At 41.7% G+C, this 23,564-nt stretch overlaps 1 protein-coding gene across 6 annotated transcripts in view; it reads right to left on the reverse strand.

The window, feature by feature from the left end:
• The window catches only part of RYR3 (ryanodine receptor 3), a 605,205-nt gene that overhangs the window by 128,464 nt on the left and 453,177 nt on the right, over positions 1–23,564 (reverse strand). For 3 of the 6 annotated variants that reach the window (XM_055132600.1, XM_055132599.1, XM_055132596.1), the window contains exons 44-48: positions 17,811–17,991; positions 15,544–15,652; positions 12,360–12,480; positions 5,882–6,051; positions 2,903–3,123 (exon numbers count right to left, since the gene is read on the reverse strand). In XM_055132600.1, coding sequence (XP_054988575.1) covers positions 2,903–3,123; positions 5,882–6,051; positions 12,360–12,480; positions 15,544–15,652; positions 17,811–17,991 — 802 coding nt within the window. Of the gene's footprint in view, positions 1–2,902; positions 3,124–5,881; positions 6,052–12,359; positions 12,481–15,543; positions 15,656–17,810; positions 17,992–23,564 lie in introns of all 6 variants that reach the window. The other 3 variants (XM_055132598.1, XM_055132597.1, XM_055132595.1) reach the window with 1 other exon arrangement.

A 23,564-nucleotide genomic window follows, 5' to 3' on the forward strand; every position in this document is an offset into this window, starting at 1 on the left:
ATTTTCAAACCTTAAAAAAATAAAATAAAAAAGCCTACTGGAAACCCTGAATTCTCTCTACAGAAATGCTTGCATACATGGACCCACAATTTGGCACCTAAGTTAGGTGGCTATGAAACCCTGAATTGCTCCCACGAAGACCTAAGCAATCCTGGAGGCAAAGGGTGTTGAATGCCAGAGTTCCAAGAAAGCAACCATTAGACATCCACGTGAGAAGGACTGTGGTGAAAGGGGAGGAACAGCAGAACTCACCTGATTCTCACCCTTCCTAGAGCTGGTCTTGGGAGGTAAAGCCCAAGAGTCACAAGAGTTACTCAAAGATAGGTAACAAGTAATTGGTCTTGTCTCTGAATCTAGTAACCACAACCTAAAACTCCTTCTTCCTTATATTTTGACTTAGCCACTTAGTGGTATCATCTAAGATGGACCAATCTGAATAAAAACAAGCAGTGAAATACAAGTCTCACTCGCTTTGTAACTCTATTACAAAGAACGAAAATATCCAGTTAAATACCTGCTGGCGATATCTAGAGCTCATATAGGACAAGAGGAGGAAAGTGGACAGCACTTAAAATACTAGGACTATGAGCTGTAGTTTGGTGTAGCACTGTAGCACCAGAAATGTCTCCATTGTGAGACTTGTTGTTACTGTTTTTGGCATATCGAATACACCATGGCTAGCTTGCCAGCTTCTGCTGTGTGGGTGGGATACTCTCGGTATCTTGCCGGGCTCTCCAAGAGGGGCGGAGGAATCGAATGCAGATTGGACATGTGCAAGACAAACACCCTACCCGCTGTGCTATTGCTCCAGTCCAGGTCCGATTTCTTATTTTGGGGGAGGAGGGCACACCCTGGGGGTTCTCAGAGCTTATTTCTGCCTCTGCACTCAAGAATTACTCCTGTTGGGGCTTGAGGGATCATATGGAGTGCTGGGATCAAACCTGGGTTGGTTGTATGTGAAGCAAATGCCATATCTGCTATACTATTTCTCCAGTCCCCACGGTCTGATTTCTTAGAAGCATTTGCAACTAAGACCAGCCTAGCCAACAAAATTTCGTTACAAGAAAAATTAGTTTTTTCTCTTAAGAAGTAGCTTTTGCAGTAGACAGGGCTTCTTCATTGATTTGGTTTCTAAGACACCTGCTTAGTCTAGAGCTAGCAAAAGGCTGAACAAGATCTGTGACTGCTGTTTGTGAAGTTACCAGTCCATAACAAAATCGATTTCTCTCTGGGGATAAACCTATTAGTTATTCCTTGTGTCACCATAAAGAAGAAAAGTAGAGACCTATACACAAGTAATGGCACCATCACTCTTCCTTGTGAAGTGGCAGAGTGAAAACCCTATTAATTCCTCGAGGCCTGTAAGTGCATCTGTCAAACCTGGTCTCTCTTTCAAGTCCAAAAACATTCTAAGGTACACTCTGCTAGTTACAGCGTCCCCCTTGCTATTCAAAGATAGAGTCTTTAAGATCTAAAAATAGTAAAGATAAGGGTCAGGAGGATTGCTCCACGATTTGGAAGCCAGCCTCATGTGATGGGGGAAAAGGCTGTTGGGATGGAGAAGGGACAACTTAATAAGTGATGGTTGGAGGGATCGCTCGGAATGGGAGGTGTGTGCTGAAAGTAGACTAAGGACCAAACATGATGGCCTCTCAGTATCTGTATTGCAAACCATAATGCCTAAAAGTAGAGAGAGAAAGAAGGAATGTGCCTGCCACAGAGGCAGCAGGTGGGATGGGGTGGGTGTGGCGGGAGGGATACTGGGAACATTGGTGGCGGAAAAGGTGCACTGGTAGAGGGATGATGTGTGATCGTTGTATGACTGAAATTTAATCACAAAAGTTTGTAACTATCTTACAGAAATTCAATAATAATAATAATAATAAAATATAATCTTACTAGAGTGTCTGGTTATTTGCGAGTTTGGGAACACGGTTACCATGAATTAACTTTATTGGTTTTATTTCATTTTGGTGTAGTGATGGGGATTGACTTCAGAACCTCAGACATGCAAAATATATACTCTACCTTTGAGTTACACATCCCTGGTGTTGCCATTAATTTATATGGCAAACATTTGAGTATTCAAATACATCCCTCAAGAGCTTGACTTTGGGCGCTGAGGTGTGTCATGAGTACTTGAGTATTTACTATGTTCACACCTGGCTGTAATGTGTAACTGAGGTAGAAGACTCTGGGCCATGAGCATACCAGAGAGCTGGGCCATACTGCTGCTGGGCTATGTTGCTGGGAGGGCCTCTCTCTGTTCGACCTAGCCAGACCTGACATAGTTTCCTGAGAGTCCAAAACTCTGGGGCTAACTTTGGTGGCCGCCCTTGCTTGGCTCTGATGTCAGTTGCAGGGTGAAAATCGCTGTCTGTCATTCGCTGTGGGACCGAAGATCTTTGTTGTGTCCTCTGGGGCCTAGAGGAGTGTTGTTTTGATCCCACATTTTGAGGGGCTGACCTCTGTGCAGACTTCTGCTTATTTAGAGGGAGAAGATCCTGCGTAGCTTCGATGTTAGGGACGGAAACATTCTTAACGTGCGAATCTGAGTGTTTCCGGTCTGAAAGGTCTTAGATCCTTGGTTCCCTCATTCTGAGGTCTAGGTCCTGAGTCTTTCCTTGGAACTTCTCCACATCAGCTGAGCTGCAAGGCAGAGGTGATCAACAGCCTTGAGCAAGCGGAGGAGCCCGAGCAACATCTAACAGGAGCTGGTATGCCAGGGTTGTTTGTGTGTGTGTGTGAGAGTGTGTGTGTGTGTGTGTGTGAGACCGGGGCAGGGGGGCGGTGGGGTGGTGGTCAGGAAACTTATGCAGTTCAGACTCAGGAGTTTCTAGGCTACCTAATTCAATGCAATTGAAAGAAGAAGACACAGAAGGGAACCCAGGGAGGGACTCACTTGCAAATGGCGAGCAAACATTCTTCAATGGTGTCCCTCTGGGCCTTGGTGAGGGAACGGCCCTTGGAAAGCCGGTAGATGGTCTGCAGTGTGGAATCAATCAAAGAGGAGAAGTGCTCAGTTCCCGCAAAGAGCGGGGCGCATCTGGTGAGCAGTGGGAGCACTGCAGAACATATATACCGATTGAGTGCCAGCGCCGCCTCGGTGGTGCTCAGAGAAACCTGGAAAGGGGAACAGACCTGGGTTAGTCTTCCAGGGAAAGACAGAGGAGGGTACCCTCCACTCCTCTGCTTGGACCCCATCTAGCCGGTCAAGGAAGCTCACGGCAGCAGAACAAAGAATGCTCTAGTGTAATCAGCAGAGTCCTATCTACTTATTTATTAATTTTTTTAACTGAATCACTGTGAGATAATTACAAAGCTGTTCATGACCAGGTTTCAGTCATACAGTGTTCCAACACTCATCCCTCCACCAGTGTACATTTCCCATCATCAATGTGCCCAGTTTCCTTCCTGCCACCACCCTCTCCCCAGCCTGTCTCTATTGCAGGCACTTTTCCTCTCTCTCTCTCTCTCTCTCTCTCTCTCTCTCTCTCTCTCTGTTTCTCCTTTGGGGCATTATGGTTTGCAATACAGTCCTGTCTCTTGTAGAAATGAAATCATAGACAAACCAACCATAAGGTTAAAAGAAAAGTAAGGAATGGACATTCAACATTAGCACTACTTTAAAAATGTTAAAATTAAGTCTGGAAATGAAAGATGAAACTGAAAGGTTGGCTGATTCTAGCAGATACTAAATGATCCCACAAACAGTAGTTCCTCCTTAAGAAGAAATCTCAACACTTATTAAAGTCAGCTGATGACCAGCTAATCCACAGTCCCTGATGAGGACACCCACTGCCAGGCTGCTCCCTTATGATCCTGGGTTTAATTCTGTTCTCACGGTACAGAGAATCACAAGCTTTCGTCAGGTGATTTTGGGATTCGTGCATGGTTAGAAATTGGGCAAACTCTCAGACTCACTGGTTTTGTGACAGTTTCAGAGAAAAAGCGTAAACTTTTTCCCAGCCAGTCAATTAAAGACACTGAGTAATTCACAGTCTGAGAAATGACAGGACAGTGGATCGGATCTCACTAAAGGGACCTTATTATGCTCAAGGAAAAAAAGTGTACAAGAAAGAAAAATTAGGGTAACTCTCAACCTCAATGTGTTCTCACTTTACTAAAGTATTGTGATTTAAAATGCTGATAGTGATGGTTCACACATATATCATTCCCACATCACATACATCACCAAAGACCTCACTTTCCTCCACCAAGGTCTCAGAGGACTCCCTTTTCTTTTCTTTTTTTATTAGTGAATCACCATTAGGTACAGTTACAGGCTTACAAACTTTCGTGCTTGTGTTTCAGTCATACAATGATTGAGTACCCATCCGTCCACCAGTGCCCATTTTCCACCACCAATGGTCCCAGCATCCCTCCCACCACCCCCACCCTGTCTCCTCCGCCCCACCCTGCCTCTGTGGAGGGGCATTCCCTTTTGCTCCCTCTCTCCTTTTGGGTGCTGTGGAGGACCCCCTTTTCAACCCTTTTCTCTCTTTTTTTTTTGGTAATCTGTAAAAAATAAAACACTTTGATCAGCAATCTTAGAGTAGTCCAGAAAGTTAAAAAATTATTATTAATTTTAAATCGAGGACTTCATAGAGAGGCTCAAAATAAAACTACAGAAGCATTATTTTAATTATTGAAAAGGATCACAAGTCCACTGATAAGTTATGGATATACTGTTCCTTATTCTCTTGCTGAAGTCAGGGATGGAACTCCCATTCAGACTAGGACTCAGATTGCTTTTGTGCTACTCCCCTCTCTGAGTAACCTCTTCAAGTGGACTCCATCCCAGCCAGTTCAGGCATTGGCCAGCTGAACATCCACTCTAGATCTCAGATTTCTATCACTGTTGGGCAACAGGTGGAACTATTGAGATACTTTATGAATGATCTAGAAGTATACCTCTAGCTCTTTAAAACCAACCCCTAAACTGGAAAGATGCTATTAGATTTAAGCTGATCTGATTGATTTCTCTTGGGCCCAGGATTCCTGGCCCAGTCACTTTTTGGTTCATCAGGGATCTTTGCTCTTTAATCACTACAGTCTACTGCTATTTTGATACGTGGTAATATTGGATTTCTAGTCCCTACCATTAACTTCTATACTTAGATCAGCCCTTGTCATGCACTGGGTTTCAGGCTTAGATTCCTGCTGATCAAGGCATGCAATTGAGGGAGTTGGTCTGTAATGTTGCCTACAGTCTTTCAGAAGCAATTCAATCATGTTTCTCATACTAAGGTGATTTTGTCCTCTGGGGTGTGTTGGTGGTACCCAGAATTGGTTTGTGGTGTGGTACTGCCAACACCCAGTAGACACAGGTCAGGGATGCTGCTAAATGTTCTACGAAGAACAGGATACTTCCTCTCTCCTTGTGTCAAAGTGGCCAAACTTAAAATAGAGAAGGATAAAATGAATATCTGAAGTCTACCTTACTTATATCAAATCTGTTCCAAGAAATTAAGATCTATTTCTTGGTACCTCTGTTTTCTCACCCTTTAAAACAGGTGGGCTAACTTAATACCTATATTGCAAACCACAACACCCAAAAGGAGAGAGAGAGCAAAAGGGAATGTGCCTACTACAGGGGAGGGCAGGGATACTGGGATCATTGTTGGTGGAGAATGGGCACTGGTGGAGGGATGGGTACTTGATCATTGTATGACTAAAATGCAAGCACAAAAGTTTATAAGTCTAACTGTACCTCATGGTGATACATTAATAATAAATAATAATAATGATAAAAATTAAAAAATAAAACAGGTTGACTATTGCTATGTAACTGATTAGCAGCTTAAAAAATCCACTCCTAAATCCAACACGACTAATGTATAATGTTTGGAAAATAATTTTCCTTATCTTAATAACTTACTGTATCTAGAGAGGCGGAGGCTCTTAAATCGGGTAAAAATCCAACCTCCAGCAAGTGGAGCAGAAAAGTCTGATCCTTGATGCCATAGACACGATCCAGGAAGAGCACCATGGGAGCCTTGTGGTCAGGGCAGAAGTTGGCTGACATGTCTGGCTCACTCACTGACCCATCTGAAAGACACACAAACAATGTCATTGCTTCTTTTCTATCTCCACAGTCTCAAAAAGCAGAGCTTATCTTGTGATTCTCCTGACAAACAATAGGAATATGGGAAATCATACATTGCTGCCCTTGGGGTCAGCTTTTACTGACTCGGAGGAGCTGATTGTCAGAGCTTTAGGAATTATGTGAGCCAGTTATTAGATGTGCTCATTATTAAAAATTAAACTTTTTACTTAGTTAAAAATAATAATACGGATAGCTAGGATGTTACTCAGGCACATAGGTAACTACATCACAGTGATTATCTAATAAAAAATTTAAAAAAATAATAAGTAAAAGTCGGACTGGAGTGATAGCACAGCAGGTAGGGCATTTGCCTTGCACGGGGTCGACCCGGGTCCGATTCCTCTGTCCCTCTCAGAGAGCCCGACAAGCTACCGAGAGTATCCTGTCCACACGGCAGAGCCTGGCAAGCTACCCATGGCATATTCCATATGCCAAAGATAATAACAACAAGTCTCACAATGAAGACATTACTGGTGCCCACTTGAGCAAATCGATGAACAACGGGATGACAGTGCTCAAAATGTAAAACTCATCATTTGCTACTGCTTCACCACCCAAGTGAACTTGAGCTTACTCATGTCTACTGTATTTGTATTTTCAAAATCAGGTGGAACGGTGCTTCTTTTTCCAACTGCATGCTCAGTGACATTGCATTGGTAGCTTGAAATTGGCCAATGAGAGAAGAGAAAAGACACCACAAAAAATGGGCAAATGCCAGAAACTGGAACTGAATTTACTGTTTTGCTCATAACAACAAGAAAGAAAATGTATGGCAGATTAATTTAAAAATGTGTTAATGTCTTTTGCATCCTAAATAGAAAAAAGCGGAGGAAATGTTTTTTAGTATCTAGAAAACTATTATTTGATGTAGAAATTTAGATGACATTACCCAATAATTTGGACTTTTAAAATTTAGAGATGATACAGCATGAGTGGAAAAGTGGAGCACCAGGTGAATTAAGTTGGTCACTTTAAATCTTTCCCATGGAACAGGTAACCCATCGGACAGATACTGAGATGGCTGGGGGTGGGAGATGGCAGCAGATAAAAGGAGGTCCTCAGTCTCTCTTATTTCTCTCTCCCTGCACACACCCCTCTCCCTTCACACATGCCCAGTAGACTTCAGCATCAGATGGCAAAGTACAGATAGGCTCCAGAGACCCAGACAGGGCCGAATACAGGCAGGGCTCAGGCATCCAGGCAAGTTTAGGTTCAGCCAGGGCTTGGATGCACAGGCAGGATAGGTACAGAGCACCAGGGTCTCACTGATGTGCATGTGACCATGGCTGGAAACTAGGAAAGCTGGGACCGGATAACAGGAACTACTGGGGTATAATTGAGAGGCCCAGTGACAGGTACCGAGCACCCCAAAGCACGAGCCCAGAGTTTAAAACTAAGCAAAGCCTGGAATGTCAGGGTACCACTGGGGTACAGCTCAGGAAAGGCCCAGAAATAAGATTACAGGGACAGGACCGGGCCATCGTACACCAAAGGCAAGTAGACAGCATAGGACGAGACTAGGACATCTCACACGGTGGGACAGCACCAGGGACAGGATGAGTGATGTTATTCACAGGTAAAGGAGAGACCTGGGCATTTGGGGAGGGTCCCAGAGCCATCTATTCAAACTGTACAATCAACTCTAACTTCTTAACCTTCTGAGTTGTATATACAAATCTTTCATATAATTCTCAAGAACTTACTAGCACAGGAAAATCCACGTTCACACTAACGCAGGTTCAAAGGTGAAATGGAAAAACCATGGGAAAATAAAAAATTGCTTAACTTGAAGAGCAGAGACAATATATTAAGAAAAAAAGGACACAACAAAATCTTTCTTCCATTTATAACAAAAAACTGGTAACAAAAAGAGTGTGTGCCTAAATGATTAAGTTAAAGTTTGAGCATAATTAAGTACTGTGCTTCATTCATTGCTTTATAAAGGGCAAAGACTTGGTGCATGCAGCCTAGAGCTTTACTCTGTGGGGTGGGGAGTGGTGAGTGTTGGTCTCTATCAGAGTGAGGAAACGTCCGGCTGGAAGCAACCTGCCTCTCCACTCCTGAACACCAGGGGGAGCCAGACCTGCACCGTTCGAACTGGCCAATAAATCTCAGGAACACCTGGTGTTCAGAGGCTTATTACTTTTGCAGGATATAAAGGATTGTTCTGTGTTCAAAGATTTTGGAAAACACTGACTGTGTTCAGCATGTGTTACAATATATTTTCTCAGAGGCTTTAATATTGTGCTTTATAAAGTTATAAAGCATGTAATATATATGAGTGTCATTAAGAAGTAGCAAAAGCAAACCACAACACCCAAAAGGAGAGAGAGAGCAAAAGGAATGCCCTGCCACAGAGGCAGGTCGTGGTGGAGAGGACGGGGTGGTGGGGGTGGTGGGAGGGATGCTGGGATCATTGGTGGTGGAGAATGGGCACTGGTGGAGGGATGGACACTCGGCCATTGTATGACTGAAATGCAAGCACGAAAGTTTGTAAGTCTGTAACTGTACCTCACGGTGATTCACTAATAAAAAATTTTTTTAAAAAAGAAGAAGCAAAAGCCTCCATCCTTTTACCTCCCATAAAGGTTGATAATTATACAGTTATCCAAGAACAGTAAGAGCTCCCTCTGAGAGTTCAAGGGTTCACTTAAACTTTAAGAACACAGAAACACGCACAGTCTGAAAATACCTGTAGAAGAAGAGAAAGGAAGAACGGCATGGTTTTGCTTGTATCACCCATACCCCAGGCTAGTACTGCTGAATGCTAAGGAGGAACAAAAGGGGTGAGTTATCAGCTTCCTGAACCTTTAGGAGTATGACTTGAAGGGCCAGTTTTGACTTTACTGGACCCCGAGAACCACAGAACTAAGATATCTAGAGACAAGGAAAACAAGACACCTCCCTCACTTTCGTTCTTGTTACTCTGCGGCTCCAGCTCTGGGTTCAGAGCACACTTGAACTTTGTCTCACCTTCAGGCGAGGGTCTTCCTTAACAAGGTCATGCCACAAAAAATAAGAGGTGACTGCTTCAAGGTCTTTTCAGGGCTACAGAGATCATGAAGAGTCAGAAAAAGTGATACACAATGGTAGCATACTCACATTTTAGTAACTGACCCCAGAAAAATAGAGATCTGTGGGTCTCCTGGAAAAAATTCAAAATTCAAAATGTTTCTAAAGATATTCAAAGGGCTTAAGAGAGCAGAGATAAATGTGACAAAAAAAATACAAGACTCAAATGAAAAGTCCAAGGAGATACACATGCATGTAAGAGCTGAAGAATTACTGAATTGAAAATTCAATAGAGAACTTCAATAGCACATTGGACCAAGCAAAATTATCAGTAAAATAAAACAGTGTTTCTCAAATTTTTTTCTGACCACTGTAGCCATCTGACTTTATTTCCTTCATGTGACCTCCATGTTTTGCTGTTGGGCTTTCTAGTTTTATACTGACCCCCATTTATGTGGTATTTACTTGTGGCCCCTTGGAATATCCTGAGGAAACACTGTCACTGTCACTGTCATCCTGTTGTTCATCGATTTGCTCAAGTGGGCACCAGTAACGTCTCCATTGTGAGACTTGTTACTGTTTTTTGCATATTGAATACGCCATGGGTAGCTCGCCAGGCTCTGCTGTGTGGGCAGGACACTCTCAGTAGCTTGCCAGGCTTTCCGAGAGAGGCGGAGGAATCGAACCTGGGTCAGCCGCATGCAAGGCAAGCACCCTACCTGCTGTGCTATTGCTCCACCTGGGGGAAACACTATTGGCCATAATCACCCCATCTGAGAAGCACTGACATAATAGATGATTTGAAATTATCCAGTAAGAGGTACAAAACCAAAAGAGAATAAAAACAAATGAAGAAAACATACAGGGCTTATGGCACACCATCAAGATAAACAAACCACACACCTCATTGGATTCTGGGAACTGGTGTTGAAATATTATATGTCTAAAACTCAACTACCTATAACTTTTAAATAAGTTATTTAATTAAATAAGATATTATTCAAACAAGGAAAAAAAGGGGAAAGAGGCAGAAATCTTATAGAAATAATGACCTAGAACTTCTCAAGTCTTGGTGGGAAATCTGAACATTCAAGGTAATAAAACTAATAGGTCATGCCAAAATTTCTATCTGAAACATTTTTCTCCAAGACGTTATAAAATATTTTCCTCCAAGACAGTTAAAGCAACATGTGACATTTATTTGTTTATTTATGGGTCACACCTGATGGTGTTCGGGGATTGGGATCTCCTGGCAGGGGTTGGGGGACCGTAAGGGATGCTGGAGATCAAACCCAAGTCAGTTTCATGCAAGGCAAGAGCCCTACCTGCTGTCCTATCACACTGCCCACCAAGCTCCAAATTTAAAGTAACATGAAAAAAAATTTCCTTCCTTTACACAAAGAAAACCCATAAAGCTATGAGAGTTTCCTAGACCATGACAGAGTGGTTGATGTATTTCACTGTGCAAAGAAAAATACTGAAAATTATGAATACCCAAAATAGTTGTGTTTTAGAAATGAAGGCAATATTTTTTCTAGACAAACAAATGCTGAGGGAGTTGATAAGCACTAGACCAGCTTTATAAGAAATACTCAAGAGTTCTTTAAGCAGAAATGTAAATTAATGACGTAACAACAACTGAAAATATATGGCACATGGCCAAAGGTATATATGGGTGCTCAAGAAAATAAGAAAGAATAAAGAAGAAACAGAATTGAGAAACACAGTAAGGGAATAACCAATGGCCAAAGATAAAAGACCCTGAGATGGGGCTACAACCGAGTTTGCTAAGTAAGATGAGAGGAATGAGAAAATATCCAGAGGCAATGGTGGAGGGATGCTGATGACTGTGGCGGTAGGTGTGGTGTCAGTAACATTATATTCCTGACATATTAATACCAGTACTGTTGTAAATCATAGTGTCTAAATAATAAGAACAAAAACAATAAAGAAACTGCAATACATATGCCTATAAACACAATAATACTTTGCCATAAAAATGAAATACTGCCAGTTGAATAACATAAACAGAACTTGAGGGCATTATGCTAAGTGAAATTAGTCAGAGAAAGACAAATCTTACGTGACAAATAATCTGCTTCTTACTTGAGGAATCTAAGAACATTGAACTTCTAGAAATGGAGAGAAGATGAAAGGTATTGGGACTATGGGAAATGAAAGCAATGGGAAATACTGGAGAGAGGGTGTAAGCTTTCAGTTAGATAAACACATTCTGGATATGTATGCATTATCCATTGACTACATTATACACTAAAGTTGCTATGAGAATAGAATTTATATGTTTCATCATTACTACCACCATTTTTGCTAATGGTAATTATGATTAACATTATGAGGTAAAGTCTATGTTAACTTTATTGGGATAAATGCTTCGCACCCAGTCATGCATGGTTTAACAGTAGGGGTACTTTTTGAGAGATGTGTTAGGTGAACTCATTGTGAGAGTAATTAAACAGACCCAGGTGACAGAGCCTGGCTCCATACCCAGGCTATATGGAGATGCTTGCTGGGAACTACTGCTATCCATGCCATCTGTCATCAACTGAAATATCAGTGAAGCCAGGTTAACATCAGTTAACTGTATGATTGTGTATATGTATCAGTTCACAAACACCCACCAAATCATTGCCCCTACCAAAATATCCCATAGAACATACACCCTGGAATGTTTTGTCAGACTCTTTCCAACTCCACCACCTATCAGGAGAAATATGCTGGACAGCAGACGCAGTGATGTGGAGGAACTCAAGGCTTTTGGGAGAGAATAAACTTTAGTAAGATTAACACTGATTGATAAGCATCACTCATGGCTCTGAGGAAAGAACTCTTGGCATGAAGGTACTCAGGACTGCTCTAGAAGGGCGCTGTGCATGCATCTGTTAGCTGGTTACTCAACTGGGAGACACAGAGGCCACGGAGAGGGAAAGCCCTTCTGAGAACTTTTCCTGGTTCCTTTTCATTAACTTTCTTCAAGGGAAGGGGGACGCTGGAGTGTTTTTACCTCTGAGGCCCAGCATAAGGAAGTCCTGACACGGGGGAGTAGAGGAGAACAGTCAGGTGGGGCCAGGAAGAGGGAACTGATCACCAGAGAAGAGCAAAAGACTTCCCCCTTATTTTGCAGCACACCCTGCAGTGAGCCTGCAACAGAAGCAGCGCTCAGGCCAGAGAGCGGCTCCCGAGAGACCAGCAGGACTGGGCGGTAAGAAGCTCTCCTTACCTTTGTTCAGGGATGGCAGTTTCAGCGGGATGCTGATGATCCCAACCAAGTCCTCCGTGGGGACTAGGGAGCGCAGGATTGACCTGATCCGGATGGCTTCCCCTTTTCCTGTCTGGATAAGCTGCAATACAGGGTTGGAGAATGAGATCAAGCAGTTCCCACACGCAGACTCCAGCCCACTCCCAAACCTCCCGCTGTCAAACGGTTCTCTTGAAGGGGCAGTCTATCACAGACTTCCTGGCTGTCATACACCATCATGGCCACAGGGAAAGTGAAGAACTTGACTCGGTTTTCTAGAAGAGGTGCTGCAAAGGACTAACCGCCAAGGAAGTCACCTGGCTCATTTGCTGTGATCATGATGGTCACACAGTTTTGGTAGCAGGTAGCTTGTTGGTGATTCTCAGTGGATGATATGACATGGAGCTGACAGTCCTAGCAGCCAAGACATGTGTTGATGATTCCAAACTCTACTCTCTCATTCCAATTTCTAGCATTCTGCTAAATGTTGAAATGACCCACCAGTTTTAATTTCCAAAAATTTTTATTACGCTATGATTAGAGGTAGGGTGAGAGGGCTGCGGGGACTTCCAAGAGAATTGGATTGTCTCAGTGGAGTCATCCTGGATAGAGATACTGGGCCAGTCAGCTACAGGTGAGCCACCCAGCACATACATGAGGATGTGGGTATGCTTCTGGAATTTTAATGTGATGAACTCAATTTGAATTTAGCCCAAGTAAGCAGGTTGCCAGCTGAGTATGTGAAGTTTGAAGGACTCAGGAAAGGGGCCTTCAAGCCATGGATAGCCATGTTGGCTATGCAGTCATGTCAGCTACCACCTTGCATTCCTATGGGCAGAAGGGGGTTGTCAGTAATGAGAGAATCTCTCTCCAAACTCACAGAGCAGGGGCTGGAGGGGAGTGGAGAGGAGATAGAAACATAAGGAGGGATGGATGGAGGGAGGGAGGGAGGGAGAGAGAGAGAGAAACAGACAGAAACAGAGACAACAGAGAGACAGAGACAGAGAGAAAGAAGAGGAGAGAAAGAGGAGAGAAATAGAGGGGAGAGAGAGGGAGAGAGAAAGTGGGGGGTGAGGGAAGGAGGGAGAGAGGAGGGGTGAGGGAGGGAGGGAAAGGGTGAGTTAGGAGACTAGAGAGGCAATAAGCAAGGAGAAAGCCTTTTTCCCAGAGGGCGTTCTGATGGCTTAATTACCCTCCACTGTGCTATTCCGTGAGGGCAAGCAAACAGTATCATTGGCTTTTTAAAGAATTGAGGACGGATGATCATTAAACTCACTTTACCCTCCTCTCCGAGACTGTAGAACACCCTATTATTCCCTCACTTCCAGTCAAGCCTCCTTTATTTGTTCAAAAGCAGTAAACAGAAAGATGGGCCCATGTGTGTAAGGCTGCTTCATCATAGCATTAACTCGAATTCTGAGTTAAGATTTCTATCTCGCTTATTGAGATTTAAACTTCTATTTCCAGAACCTTTAACCAATATTCTTCCACATCAGAATATTTCCCGAACAACTTGCAGAGGGATTTGCAAACATTTGACTTCATGTATTAGAAGAAGGCTAAGGCTGGATATTCAAATGCAGTGTAATTCAAATTTTAGATCAAAACCAACTTATGAGCTGTAAAATCGATCTAGAGACTTCAGTATTAAAAAGCATAAAATAGACTAATATAAAGTAGAAAGGAGTTTATGATTGTTCATAAGGATAAATTGTTTATGGAGTATTTATATAATAGCAATATGTATATCTTGATATGATCAAGACAAAGTGTTTTGGTAGAAATACAATTGAAAGCCACTACTTTAATAAACTGTAGTTTTTGTTAGCATTTAAACAAAAAAATTACATTCATTGTTAACTTGGAAGGCACCAAATATAGAATCTCATCAATACCAAATTAAATATCAGTTCCCACTGCCTCTAACAATCTCCCTGCATTGCAAATGCTTTTTCAAGATGCTTGGATTTATCCACTTGCAGTGAGCACTGTGGAGGGAGGTGGGGAGTTACAGATCAGGCACCAAAGTGAGCAAATCAAAAAGACTCTTTTAAAGAATAACTTAAAAAATTTTTTTAAAGGCTCTCCTTTCTGTTTTCACATGAGAGACATTATTGCCTCTAACACTTGTGATGTGAGCCTCACATAAAATAAGGTCAATCTCCTCAGTCCCTAGCAGAGGTGGGAAGAGAAGAAAAAGATCATTTTTTTTAGGTCAAAGCTGGTAAGTCTGAGAAGACATCTCATAAAAATAGAACCGTCGTTTTTGGTATGTCTATGAAGCTTACCTCTGGGAAATAATCAAACACAAACCAACGTAAGAGATTGCTTTCCTGTTGCATAACGAAATCATCCCCCAATGAAAACAGGATTTGATCAAGGGGGATGAAGATAATTGGAAATGATGGGTGAACAGGCATCAGGACTTTAGATAAACAGGTGAGACGGGTGTGTGGTATAGCCATATATATCCAAAACACAGACTCAGAAAAAACCAAAAACATGAGATCTGAACTGCGACCACTGGAGCTTCGCAATGTACCTGTCAAGTTGACAGTGGGGTGAGGGTTGGGGTGGGGAGGGAATATGGAAACACTGGTGGAGGGAAGTGGTGGTGGGGTTGGTATTGAAATATTATATGCCGAAAACTCAACGATCACTAACTTTGTAAATCACAGTTCTTTAATAAGGAAAGAAAACAGGATTCGAGGGAACAGAGATGTGGCTCAAGCAGCTGAACCCTGAGCTTGTTCCGTGGCCTCTCCTAATCCCCTGTGCACCATGAGCTGTGAACCCACAAAAACAACAAAAATAGAGTGGATTTTCCATGGGCAGCATCCTGATGGCCACAATTAAAAATTGAAAGTTAATCAAATTTTGAGAAAATTAGAACAGGTGAACATACTTTTGGGAGGCTCTGGGAAAAAAAAGGGGGAGGCGATGTGGCCAGAGAAATTGTACAAAACAAGATTTATTGAGAGGTCATTTCTTAGAAAGCTTCAGGATCTGGTATCAGAGATGAAGCTACTTTTGAGGTTAGTTAAAAGGAACAAAGAAAAGGCATATTAGAAATGCCAGAGACAAAAGAAGAAATTACAATTAGGAAAGGTACCATTTTCTTGGCTCAAGCCCTTTACACCTGCTGTCTGAGAACCCTACTACTTACATGCATTTCGGGAGCACAACGGCCCAGTAGATCTATGAGAGCAGAATAAAATGACATAATTGCATTTCCCATGTGCACAATCTCTTCTTCATCCTCATCATCTTCCATGCTGCTGAGAAAGAACCAACACGGAGATGTGAGGAAGCCTGGCAGGCATGGCTTACTTTGAGACCTGAATGGCTTTGCAGAAAGAACTCTGCTTGTTCTGAGCATACTTTAGACTATCTTCTCTCCTCTTCAGAAGCCAACAATGTGATTCCAGTTACTAGGTTCAAAAGACTCAAATACGTTTGCCAGTGGCATTCCTAGGTCCCCATGAACTTTAAGCTTTTAGTACTGACATGAACTGATGATACATACATACATACAGATCATATATACCAGAAGGCACAAAGTCATACCCTAAGCTACTCATTCCTTGTTCCTTGCTGAATATAATGAAAAAACACATTAGACAAAAAGTTGAAAGGGCTGAGTCTACACCTGACTTTGTTGCTCTTTCTATACGACCCCGAGTCTCATTTTTATCTCACGCTACCTGAGACAGTGGGAAAAGCTCATGTTTTGTATTTTTTCTAGTTTTACCAGATCATCTTCTAGAAAAATAACCCAAAAGCCAACTTACTGGAGAGTTAACTCTTCTAGGTAGCCTATTCTCCAATCTAGAGATACTAGAATCTAGATGCTACCACAAATGACAGAGAAAAGGTCAGAAGACACATGAAAGGAAAATAACAAGGCAACTGGACAAATTTGTCCTTAACCTTTGAGCACTCAGATTATTAATACTGTGATTTAGGAAAAATATGCTACTTCCGTTTAAACCTAAAATGTGAAACTAAAACACTCTTCTGGATGAACCAAGAGCCGCGGCACGAGAAGCAGAGCCTTCCGCCTACTGACTGTGATCCTGAGGTCTCCTAACCCATTTTGGCACCAGAGCAGATTCTTGCAGCCATGCATTTTGACTGCGAACTGAACTACAACCTCGTGCAGCCCGGGGAGGGATTTTTTTCCCTCTCCACCCCACTTTTCTGAGCGAAAATGGCGGCAGCGGCAGCAGCCACGCGGTGAGAGCCACCCTCTAAGACCCCTACACCAGGAGGTAGGACTTTCTTTAGTGACGTAGCCTGTAGGTGATCCTGGGAGGGGAGGTGTTCCCGGCGCGCCTTCCGCCCAGAGATGAACCAAGAGCCGCGGCACGAGAAGCAGAGCCTCCCGCCTACTGACTGTGATCCTGAGGTCTCCTAACCCATTTTGGCACCAGAGCAGATTCTTGCAGCCATCCATTTTGACTGTGAACTGAGCTAAAATATTAGAAACCCAAAACCACGCGGCCGCTATTGCAGCCGCGCGGACTCAAAGTCTTCACCTTTACCAAGGAAGAGAAATTATTAGATGATGCTTATTCAGCAGGCCTGATTGTTGGGGAAAATTTTCCAATCTACAATAGTGAGTTCTGTATGGAAATATGAAATGTACTCAATATATAGAGAGAATAATGGGAATATCATCAGCTACTTAGATGGGGGGAGGGGTGGGAGGGGGGTGTATTGGGGTTCTTGGTGGTGGAACGGGTGCACTGGTGAAGGGATGGTGGTTTAATCAGTATTTGACTGTGACTTAAACCTGAAAGCTTTGTATTTTTTTTTTGTGTTTTCACGGTGGTTTAATAAAATATTTCTTTAAAAAAAAAAAAAAACACTCTTCTAATGAATTCTCAATTTTGGGAAGAGAAAATGGAGAATACTACTGTTTTTTTTTTTCTTCAAAAGTGAGGTGACACCATGATGTAAATACTGAAGGAGAGCCAGGGATGTGGTTTGGCATTAGAGCATTGCTTTTTGTGTATGAGCTATTGGATTCTATCCCTGACACCACCAGGACTAGCGGGCAGGGGAGGAGGCAGGAAAGGGCTGGGCTTTAACCTTGGTCCTGGTCTTTTAGCCTATAATCAGTTTCCTTCTCTGGTAATATAATAAGGGAGGGAGGTACAGTTTTGGCTAAAAGAGTTTGCTGCCTTTTGGATCTGCCAATTGGCCCAAGTAAAGGAGAAATGGAACAAGGAGAAGGTGATACCGAACAGCAGAAGACCTTGGGAGAGTCAAAACAGCCGAGTGCCTGAAAATGTTTTAATTATCAACGTAAAGGATTTGTGCTTTCTGTACCACAAGAAAATCAATGACAAGTCCTCTGTCATCCTTGCACTGACAAGGCTTGGGGAATCACCAATCATAACCGTGTCCAAGTCAATTTCATTCACTTACATTTCCCTCTTGTATCCCTGTGAGGGCAGGTCAAGGGCTGGATTCTCTGAGATCTTAATGGCGCCCTGCATGGCGGCCAACAGACCATTTCCTCCTTCACCCCTCAGGGCAGGACCAAAGCATTCTGGGCGTCGGATGAGTAGTTTGACCACAACACTTGCGTTTTCCTCCACACTTTCACCTTAAAGAAAAGAGCACATTATTGTTTTCTTATTGGAAAGGACAACACCAGAATTTATTTCTACTTGAGGAGGCCAGGAAATATCATTAGATTATGCTTGTCACTCACTTTAAGTTTATCAGGAGGTGATACTATTTAGATAAAAGGTATGCTTATATAAAGTTAGGATATTTTCAGTATTAATATGAACAACTAGGGTCACAGCAATAGTATAGCCAGTAGGTAAGGTGCTTTCCAAGCATGCTCCTGACTAGGTTGAATTCTTGGAACCCCATTTAGTCCTCAAATCCCTTCAGGAGTGATCCATAGTGCAGAGTGAAGAGCAAGTCCTGAGCATCTCTGGGTGTTGCCCCTACCAAATAAGGATGAACTTCGTTACAACAAAATCATACATTTTAGTTCAAGATTTTGTGCTGCTCAGATTTTTGTACTGTATTTAATTTAGGTCCTTGGATGTCAGTAAATACACATCTGATTCTGCCACAGATTACTGATTCATTCACAGATAACTTAGGGACTAAAAGAACTTTACATCTTCACTAACTCGGAAGAAGCTGCTAAATGGTATCTTCTTTCTTCTTTGACAGGGAATAACATGGTCACCGACGTTAGTGTGCTTCAATTAATATTTCAAGTGAGTGAGCTCACAACTTTAATATGCTCTGATATATATCAAAACAACCAGGTTTGTGAGGCTGGACCTGAAGGCATTTCTGAAATCATTTATTCAGAAAAAAATATCGTTGAAGCTCACGGCCAATGAGAAATGGGCTCCACATGGAGAATTCTCTTGGTATTTTATTATGGGAGAAGTATAGGCAACCAAGATAGTGTCTTAATTTTTGAAGAAGCGATTAAGCAATAGGAATGGCACACATTGAGAGGGACAGTGAATGCTGCTCAGAAGAAAGCATTACAGTCAAATTGTTCATCGGCCTTTCAGAACAACTTCATAAAATACACCTTATGTCTCAGAAAATATCTTAATTTGTGTTTGAGAACTCATTCCTGGGCCAAGACTCAAGACGTTTTTGGTGTTGAGTATTGGAAGAAGCCTGAAGAAAAACTTTTCTACAAAATCATTACATATTTCTTGGAGGACTGAGCTCTCTAAGAGAGGTACCCTTTGACATACTGCATTAGCTATTTGTAAATAAAAAGTTATCTCAAATATTAGTAGGCTAGAACAATACTAATGATTTCTCAGATTTTAGTGGTCAGGAATTTGGGGAAAAACTAAGTTCATGTAGGAGGTCTCATGAAGCTTGTAGAAGAGTAAGCAGAGCAGTGATCTTCTAAAGTCCTCAGCAGATGTAGAATCTCATGTTCCACACTTACATGGCTGTTGGTAGGAGGCCTCAATTCTGCATCATGTGAACACACCATAGATTTGCTTCAGTGCTCTGATGACATGGAAACTGGCTTCCCATAGAGCAAGATCTGAGAGACTCACAGAAGTGGCAATGCCTTTTAGAACCTTGCCACACCTGGTCATTTCTGTGATACTCTATTTGTTGCAAAGTTTGTTGAATCCAACCCAGAGAATCATACCCAGAGGGGGAAGACTGGGCTTTGCCTTTTGGATGGTGGAAATTTTAGACTTAGGTTTAAAATCATTTTAATTTATGATTAATTAATAAAAAAAAGGAACGTGTACTTTGAGTGTGGACTTGTGAGCTGCAGAAAAGAATTCTGTACTCAAAAAATGGTAGCACTGCACTGTCGTAGCACTGTCGTCCCATTGTTCATCTATTTGCTCAAGCGGGCACCAGTAACGTCTCCATTGTGAGACTTGTTGTTACTGTTTTTAGCATATCGAATACACCACCAGTAGCTTGCCAGGCTCTGCCATGCGGGCGGGATACTCTCAGTAGCTTGCCAGGCTCTCCGAGAGGGATGGAGGAATCAAGCTCAGGTCGGCCTCGTGCAAGGCAAATGCCCTACCCACTGTGCTATTGCTCCAGTCCATTGTCACTCTGGAAAGGAATGAATTTACTATGCAATCATTAATAGTAAGCATATGACAAAGATGACTGGAAGAGATTGCTCTGGATAGGAACTGCATGCTGAAAGTACGTAAAGGAACAAACATGATAACCTCTCTGTATATTTTGCAAACCATAGTGCCCCAAAGTGCCTGCCATAGAGCCATAAAGGCAGGCTGCGGGAGAGGTGGTGGTGGAAAATTGGGTCACTGGTGATGGTAAATGGACACTGGTGAAGGGATGGGTGTTGGATCATTGTATGACTGAAACCCAATCATGAGCAGCTTTGTAACCATGTATCTCGTATAGGTTACTCAATTAAAAAAAAATCCAAGCAAAGCATGCACTCTATCTCTGAGTTACTTCACCTAACAAAATTTTTATTGAACCAACCTAGAAGTGTAGTGACTAGAGCATTTGATTTGCAACCCAAAGAACCTGAGTTTTTTGAGATTTTGAACTAGCCTTTGAGCTAATCACTGACATCATATACACTGCATAATCTCACAAGATTTTATTTGCCTAGTTGAGATACTCATGCCTCCTTTAGTTTTAGAGTTGGTATACTAAGTCTAACTTATATGCAGAGATTTCTCCCCTCATGACAGAGGATCACAGGGTTTGAGCTTGTTGTCTGAATGTTTGCAATTAACTGTGCTTTTGGTCACACAAACTCATCCTTGAAGACACTTGATATGTCTAGAGTTTGTTTGCTGAAATCTGATCTTATCACTCAACATTTTGAACTGCAGTTAAAATGAGAAATTTTAAATATGTCATCGTAAGTTTTAAGATTGTGTAACTTGATTCAGAAAAACTTTCATTAAACTGATTTTAAGTATCCCATCAGCACACATTCAATAACATCTAATTCAATCCTTCACAGAAGCTAAAAGGTGCATAAAGAAGCTTTTCTTTGAACTTTATGTGACATGTGGCATCACAAATTTTTTTTTATACTAAATCAGAATCCATGAGAAATTATTGGGATACTTAAAAGGATATAACAATCACACTAATGGTATGGTGGAAACATGCAGTGGAGAGAAATCAAGGAGACTGTGCAGTTAGTTCAAGAGCTCAGAAAAGTGATAATGTTAAGTTATCATAGAATAGATCATCCATTCCTATTTCTTGAATTTCACATTATATTTGACCTAGTTAATCACAGAAAGAATATTTAGAAAAAATCAAGAGAAGAATCACATTTTTGAAAGCAGAAACTCTTAGTTATAGATATAACTCAGTCTACTACTTTTGAGTGTTGTCAGTATCCAAAACTGAAGAGGTATCACATTGCTCTTACAAGAATAATGAAATTAACGTTTTGGAACTTTAAATGTGTCAAAAATGGGAAGAAACAACCCCAGTGATCATGCTTATTTAAGTATTATAATTTGATTCTGTCTGTTGTCAGGAAGGAAACAATTGTGGGTCAGATGTGGTCGTTAGCACCATACTTAATTCAACTTAGCTCTTTCCATAGTGATCGGCATCGTGGAATTTAATGGGTCATGGACGACAGTGTGCAACAGAATTTGAAAAATCCAACATTGAGTTCTATATCGAGTTTGCTATTGAAATTTACCAAATTAGTCTTCTTTTATCGAAGCCTCGGGTCTTTAGATCTAAGCTAATTAGGTTAGCTTATACCACTGTCTTAGGGATCTGTCATTTGATTATTGAATTGTGGATGCCTGTGGGCGCTGCAGAGGGCACCCCGTAAGAGGAAGGAACTGAAGTGTAACCAGTGCTGCTAATTAGAGATCCAAGGAAAAGAATTTCCAAAGATTATAAAGGTAGAGGGGATGTTATGATTAGAAGAGAGTGAACATTCTCTTTCTAATTACCTGTATCTCAGCAAACTGGACTGCAAACCAAATCTATTCTGGGGAAGCTGAATACTGACCTTGTGGAAATTTTTCAAGGGAGAGAGAGATCTGAGATAAACTTGTTTTGCCCAGGGGCTTATTATAATTTTTTTCTTGAGTTCCAAAATGATAATGAATAGCGTGAATGTTCACAGGGCTTTCTTCAAAGGTTCTCAACACTGTCTTTACATCACTACAATATTTTTACTTTCTTGTTTTCATTTTGTTTTGTTTATTGAGACACACTCAGTGGAACTCATGGCTTACACCTGACTCTGCGCTCAGGCGTCACTTCTAGTAGGGTTGAGGGGACCATATATATGGATGCAGGGGATCAAAACTGGGTCCCCTGTTTTGATTGTGTGCAAGGCAAGTACTATCTCTCCAGCTGTATTGTTGTTCTTTGAACATTCCTGAGAGATTGAATAGAAATGGGAATGATTCTCCCCATTCAACTCTTTTTTTTTTTTACTTTTTGGGTCACATCCGGCGATGCACAGGGGTTACTTCTGGCTCTGCACTCAGGAATTACTCCTGGCAGTGCTCAGGGGGCCATATGGGATGCTGGGAATAGAACCCGGGTAGGTCGAGTGCAAGGCAAATGCCCTACCTACTGTACTATTGCTCCAGCCCCCTCCCCCCATTCAACTCTAAAGTAGGCATTTATCTACAGAGATAATAGTAAGGATGTGATACTTCTACCTTCCATCCACTGCATTTTGTTATCTTAATTTCTCACTAAACTGTATATTTAATAATAACAGAGTTCCAAGTCAGAATTATCCAACCCTACTTATTGAAGTATTATGTTAACATCAGAAATATCATAAGCATTCAAAAATATTTTTGAATAAATGAATAAGCTACTTTGAGGCTAAGGATAAAGACTTGAAATTATTGAATGGGAAGTTGAGAATCAAAATCTGTCTTTGCATTAGTAGATTGATTTAAAATCTTTGTTTACAAGAGATTGAATTGTCTATCTTCTCAAAGATAATTAGTCCCAAGGAATAGAACATATCTCCAGTAAAGTCCTACTGTAATAAGAGAAAGAATTTGGAGCTTAGGATGAGTGATTCTAGAGGAACTCTTAGTTAAATTAGAGAATCATAAGGGAGGGTTAATGGCCAGGACTCAAAGCTTTTTCTTTTGATATGTGCCAACTTTTATATGGTAGCAGGAAACTTGCATGAACAAAGTCATTGCAAGTTTGGTTAGGACATATAATCTCTACCTTAACCTGCAAAGGGAAGTGCTGAGTATCTGTGAATAAACTAATATCACAATAAAGAAAGTAAATCAAGTACTATTTACCCTATGGCCATTAATCCAACCATTCGTTTAGCCCACTTCACTCACTTGTCATTAATTCCAGGATCCCTGGACGAGTAATGAAATAGATAGCCCTGCCTGAACCTCAGAGTCAACCAGCAGACTGGGTTGTATCTGCTTCCCAGGGATCTCTCACCTGCCAAAAATTAACATTCTCATTGCCTTAACTAAAATCAATTTGTGATAAGCATGAGGTTCATAATATTGCCATTATGGATGAATAATCTTGATGAAGTAATTTTTTAAAACTCTTTTCCTACCTTACTGGAGCAATAGCATAGCATTTGCTTTGCACACAGCTGACCTGGGTTCGATTCCTCCATTCCTCTCAGGGAGCCCAGCAAGCTACCTAGAGTATGTCGCCAACATGGCAGAGCCTGCCAAG

Source organism: Sorex araneus, chromosome 3 (assembly GCF_027595985.1).
Source record: "Sorex araneus isolate mSorAra2 chromosome 3, mSorAra2.pri, whole genome shotgun sequence".
Classification (NCBI taxonomy): Eukaryota; Metazoa; Chordata; class Mammalia; order Eulipotyphla; family Soricidae; genus Sorex; species Sorex araneus.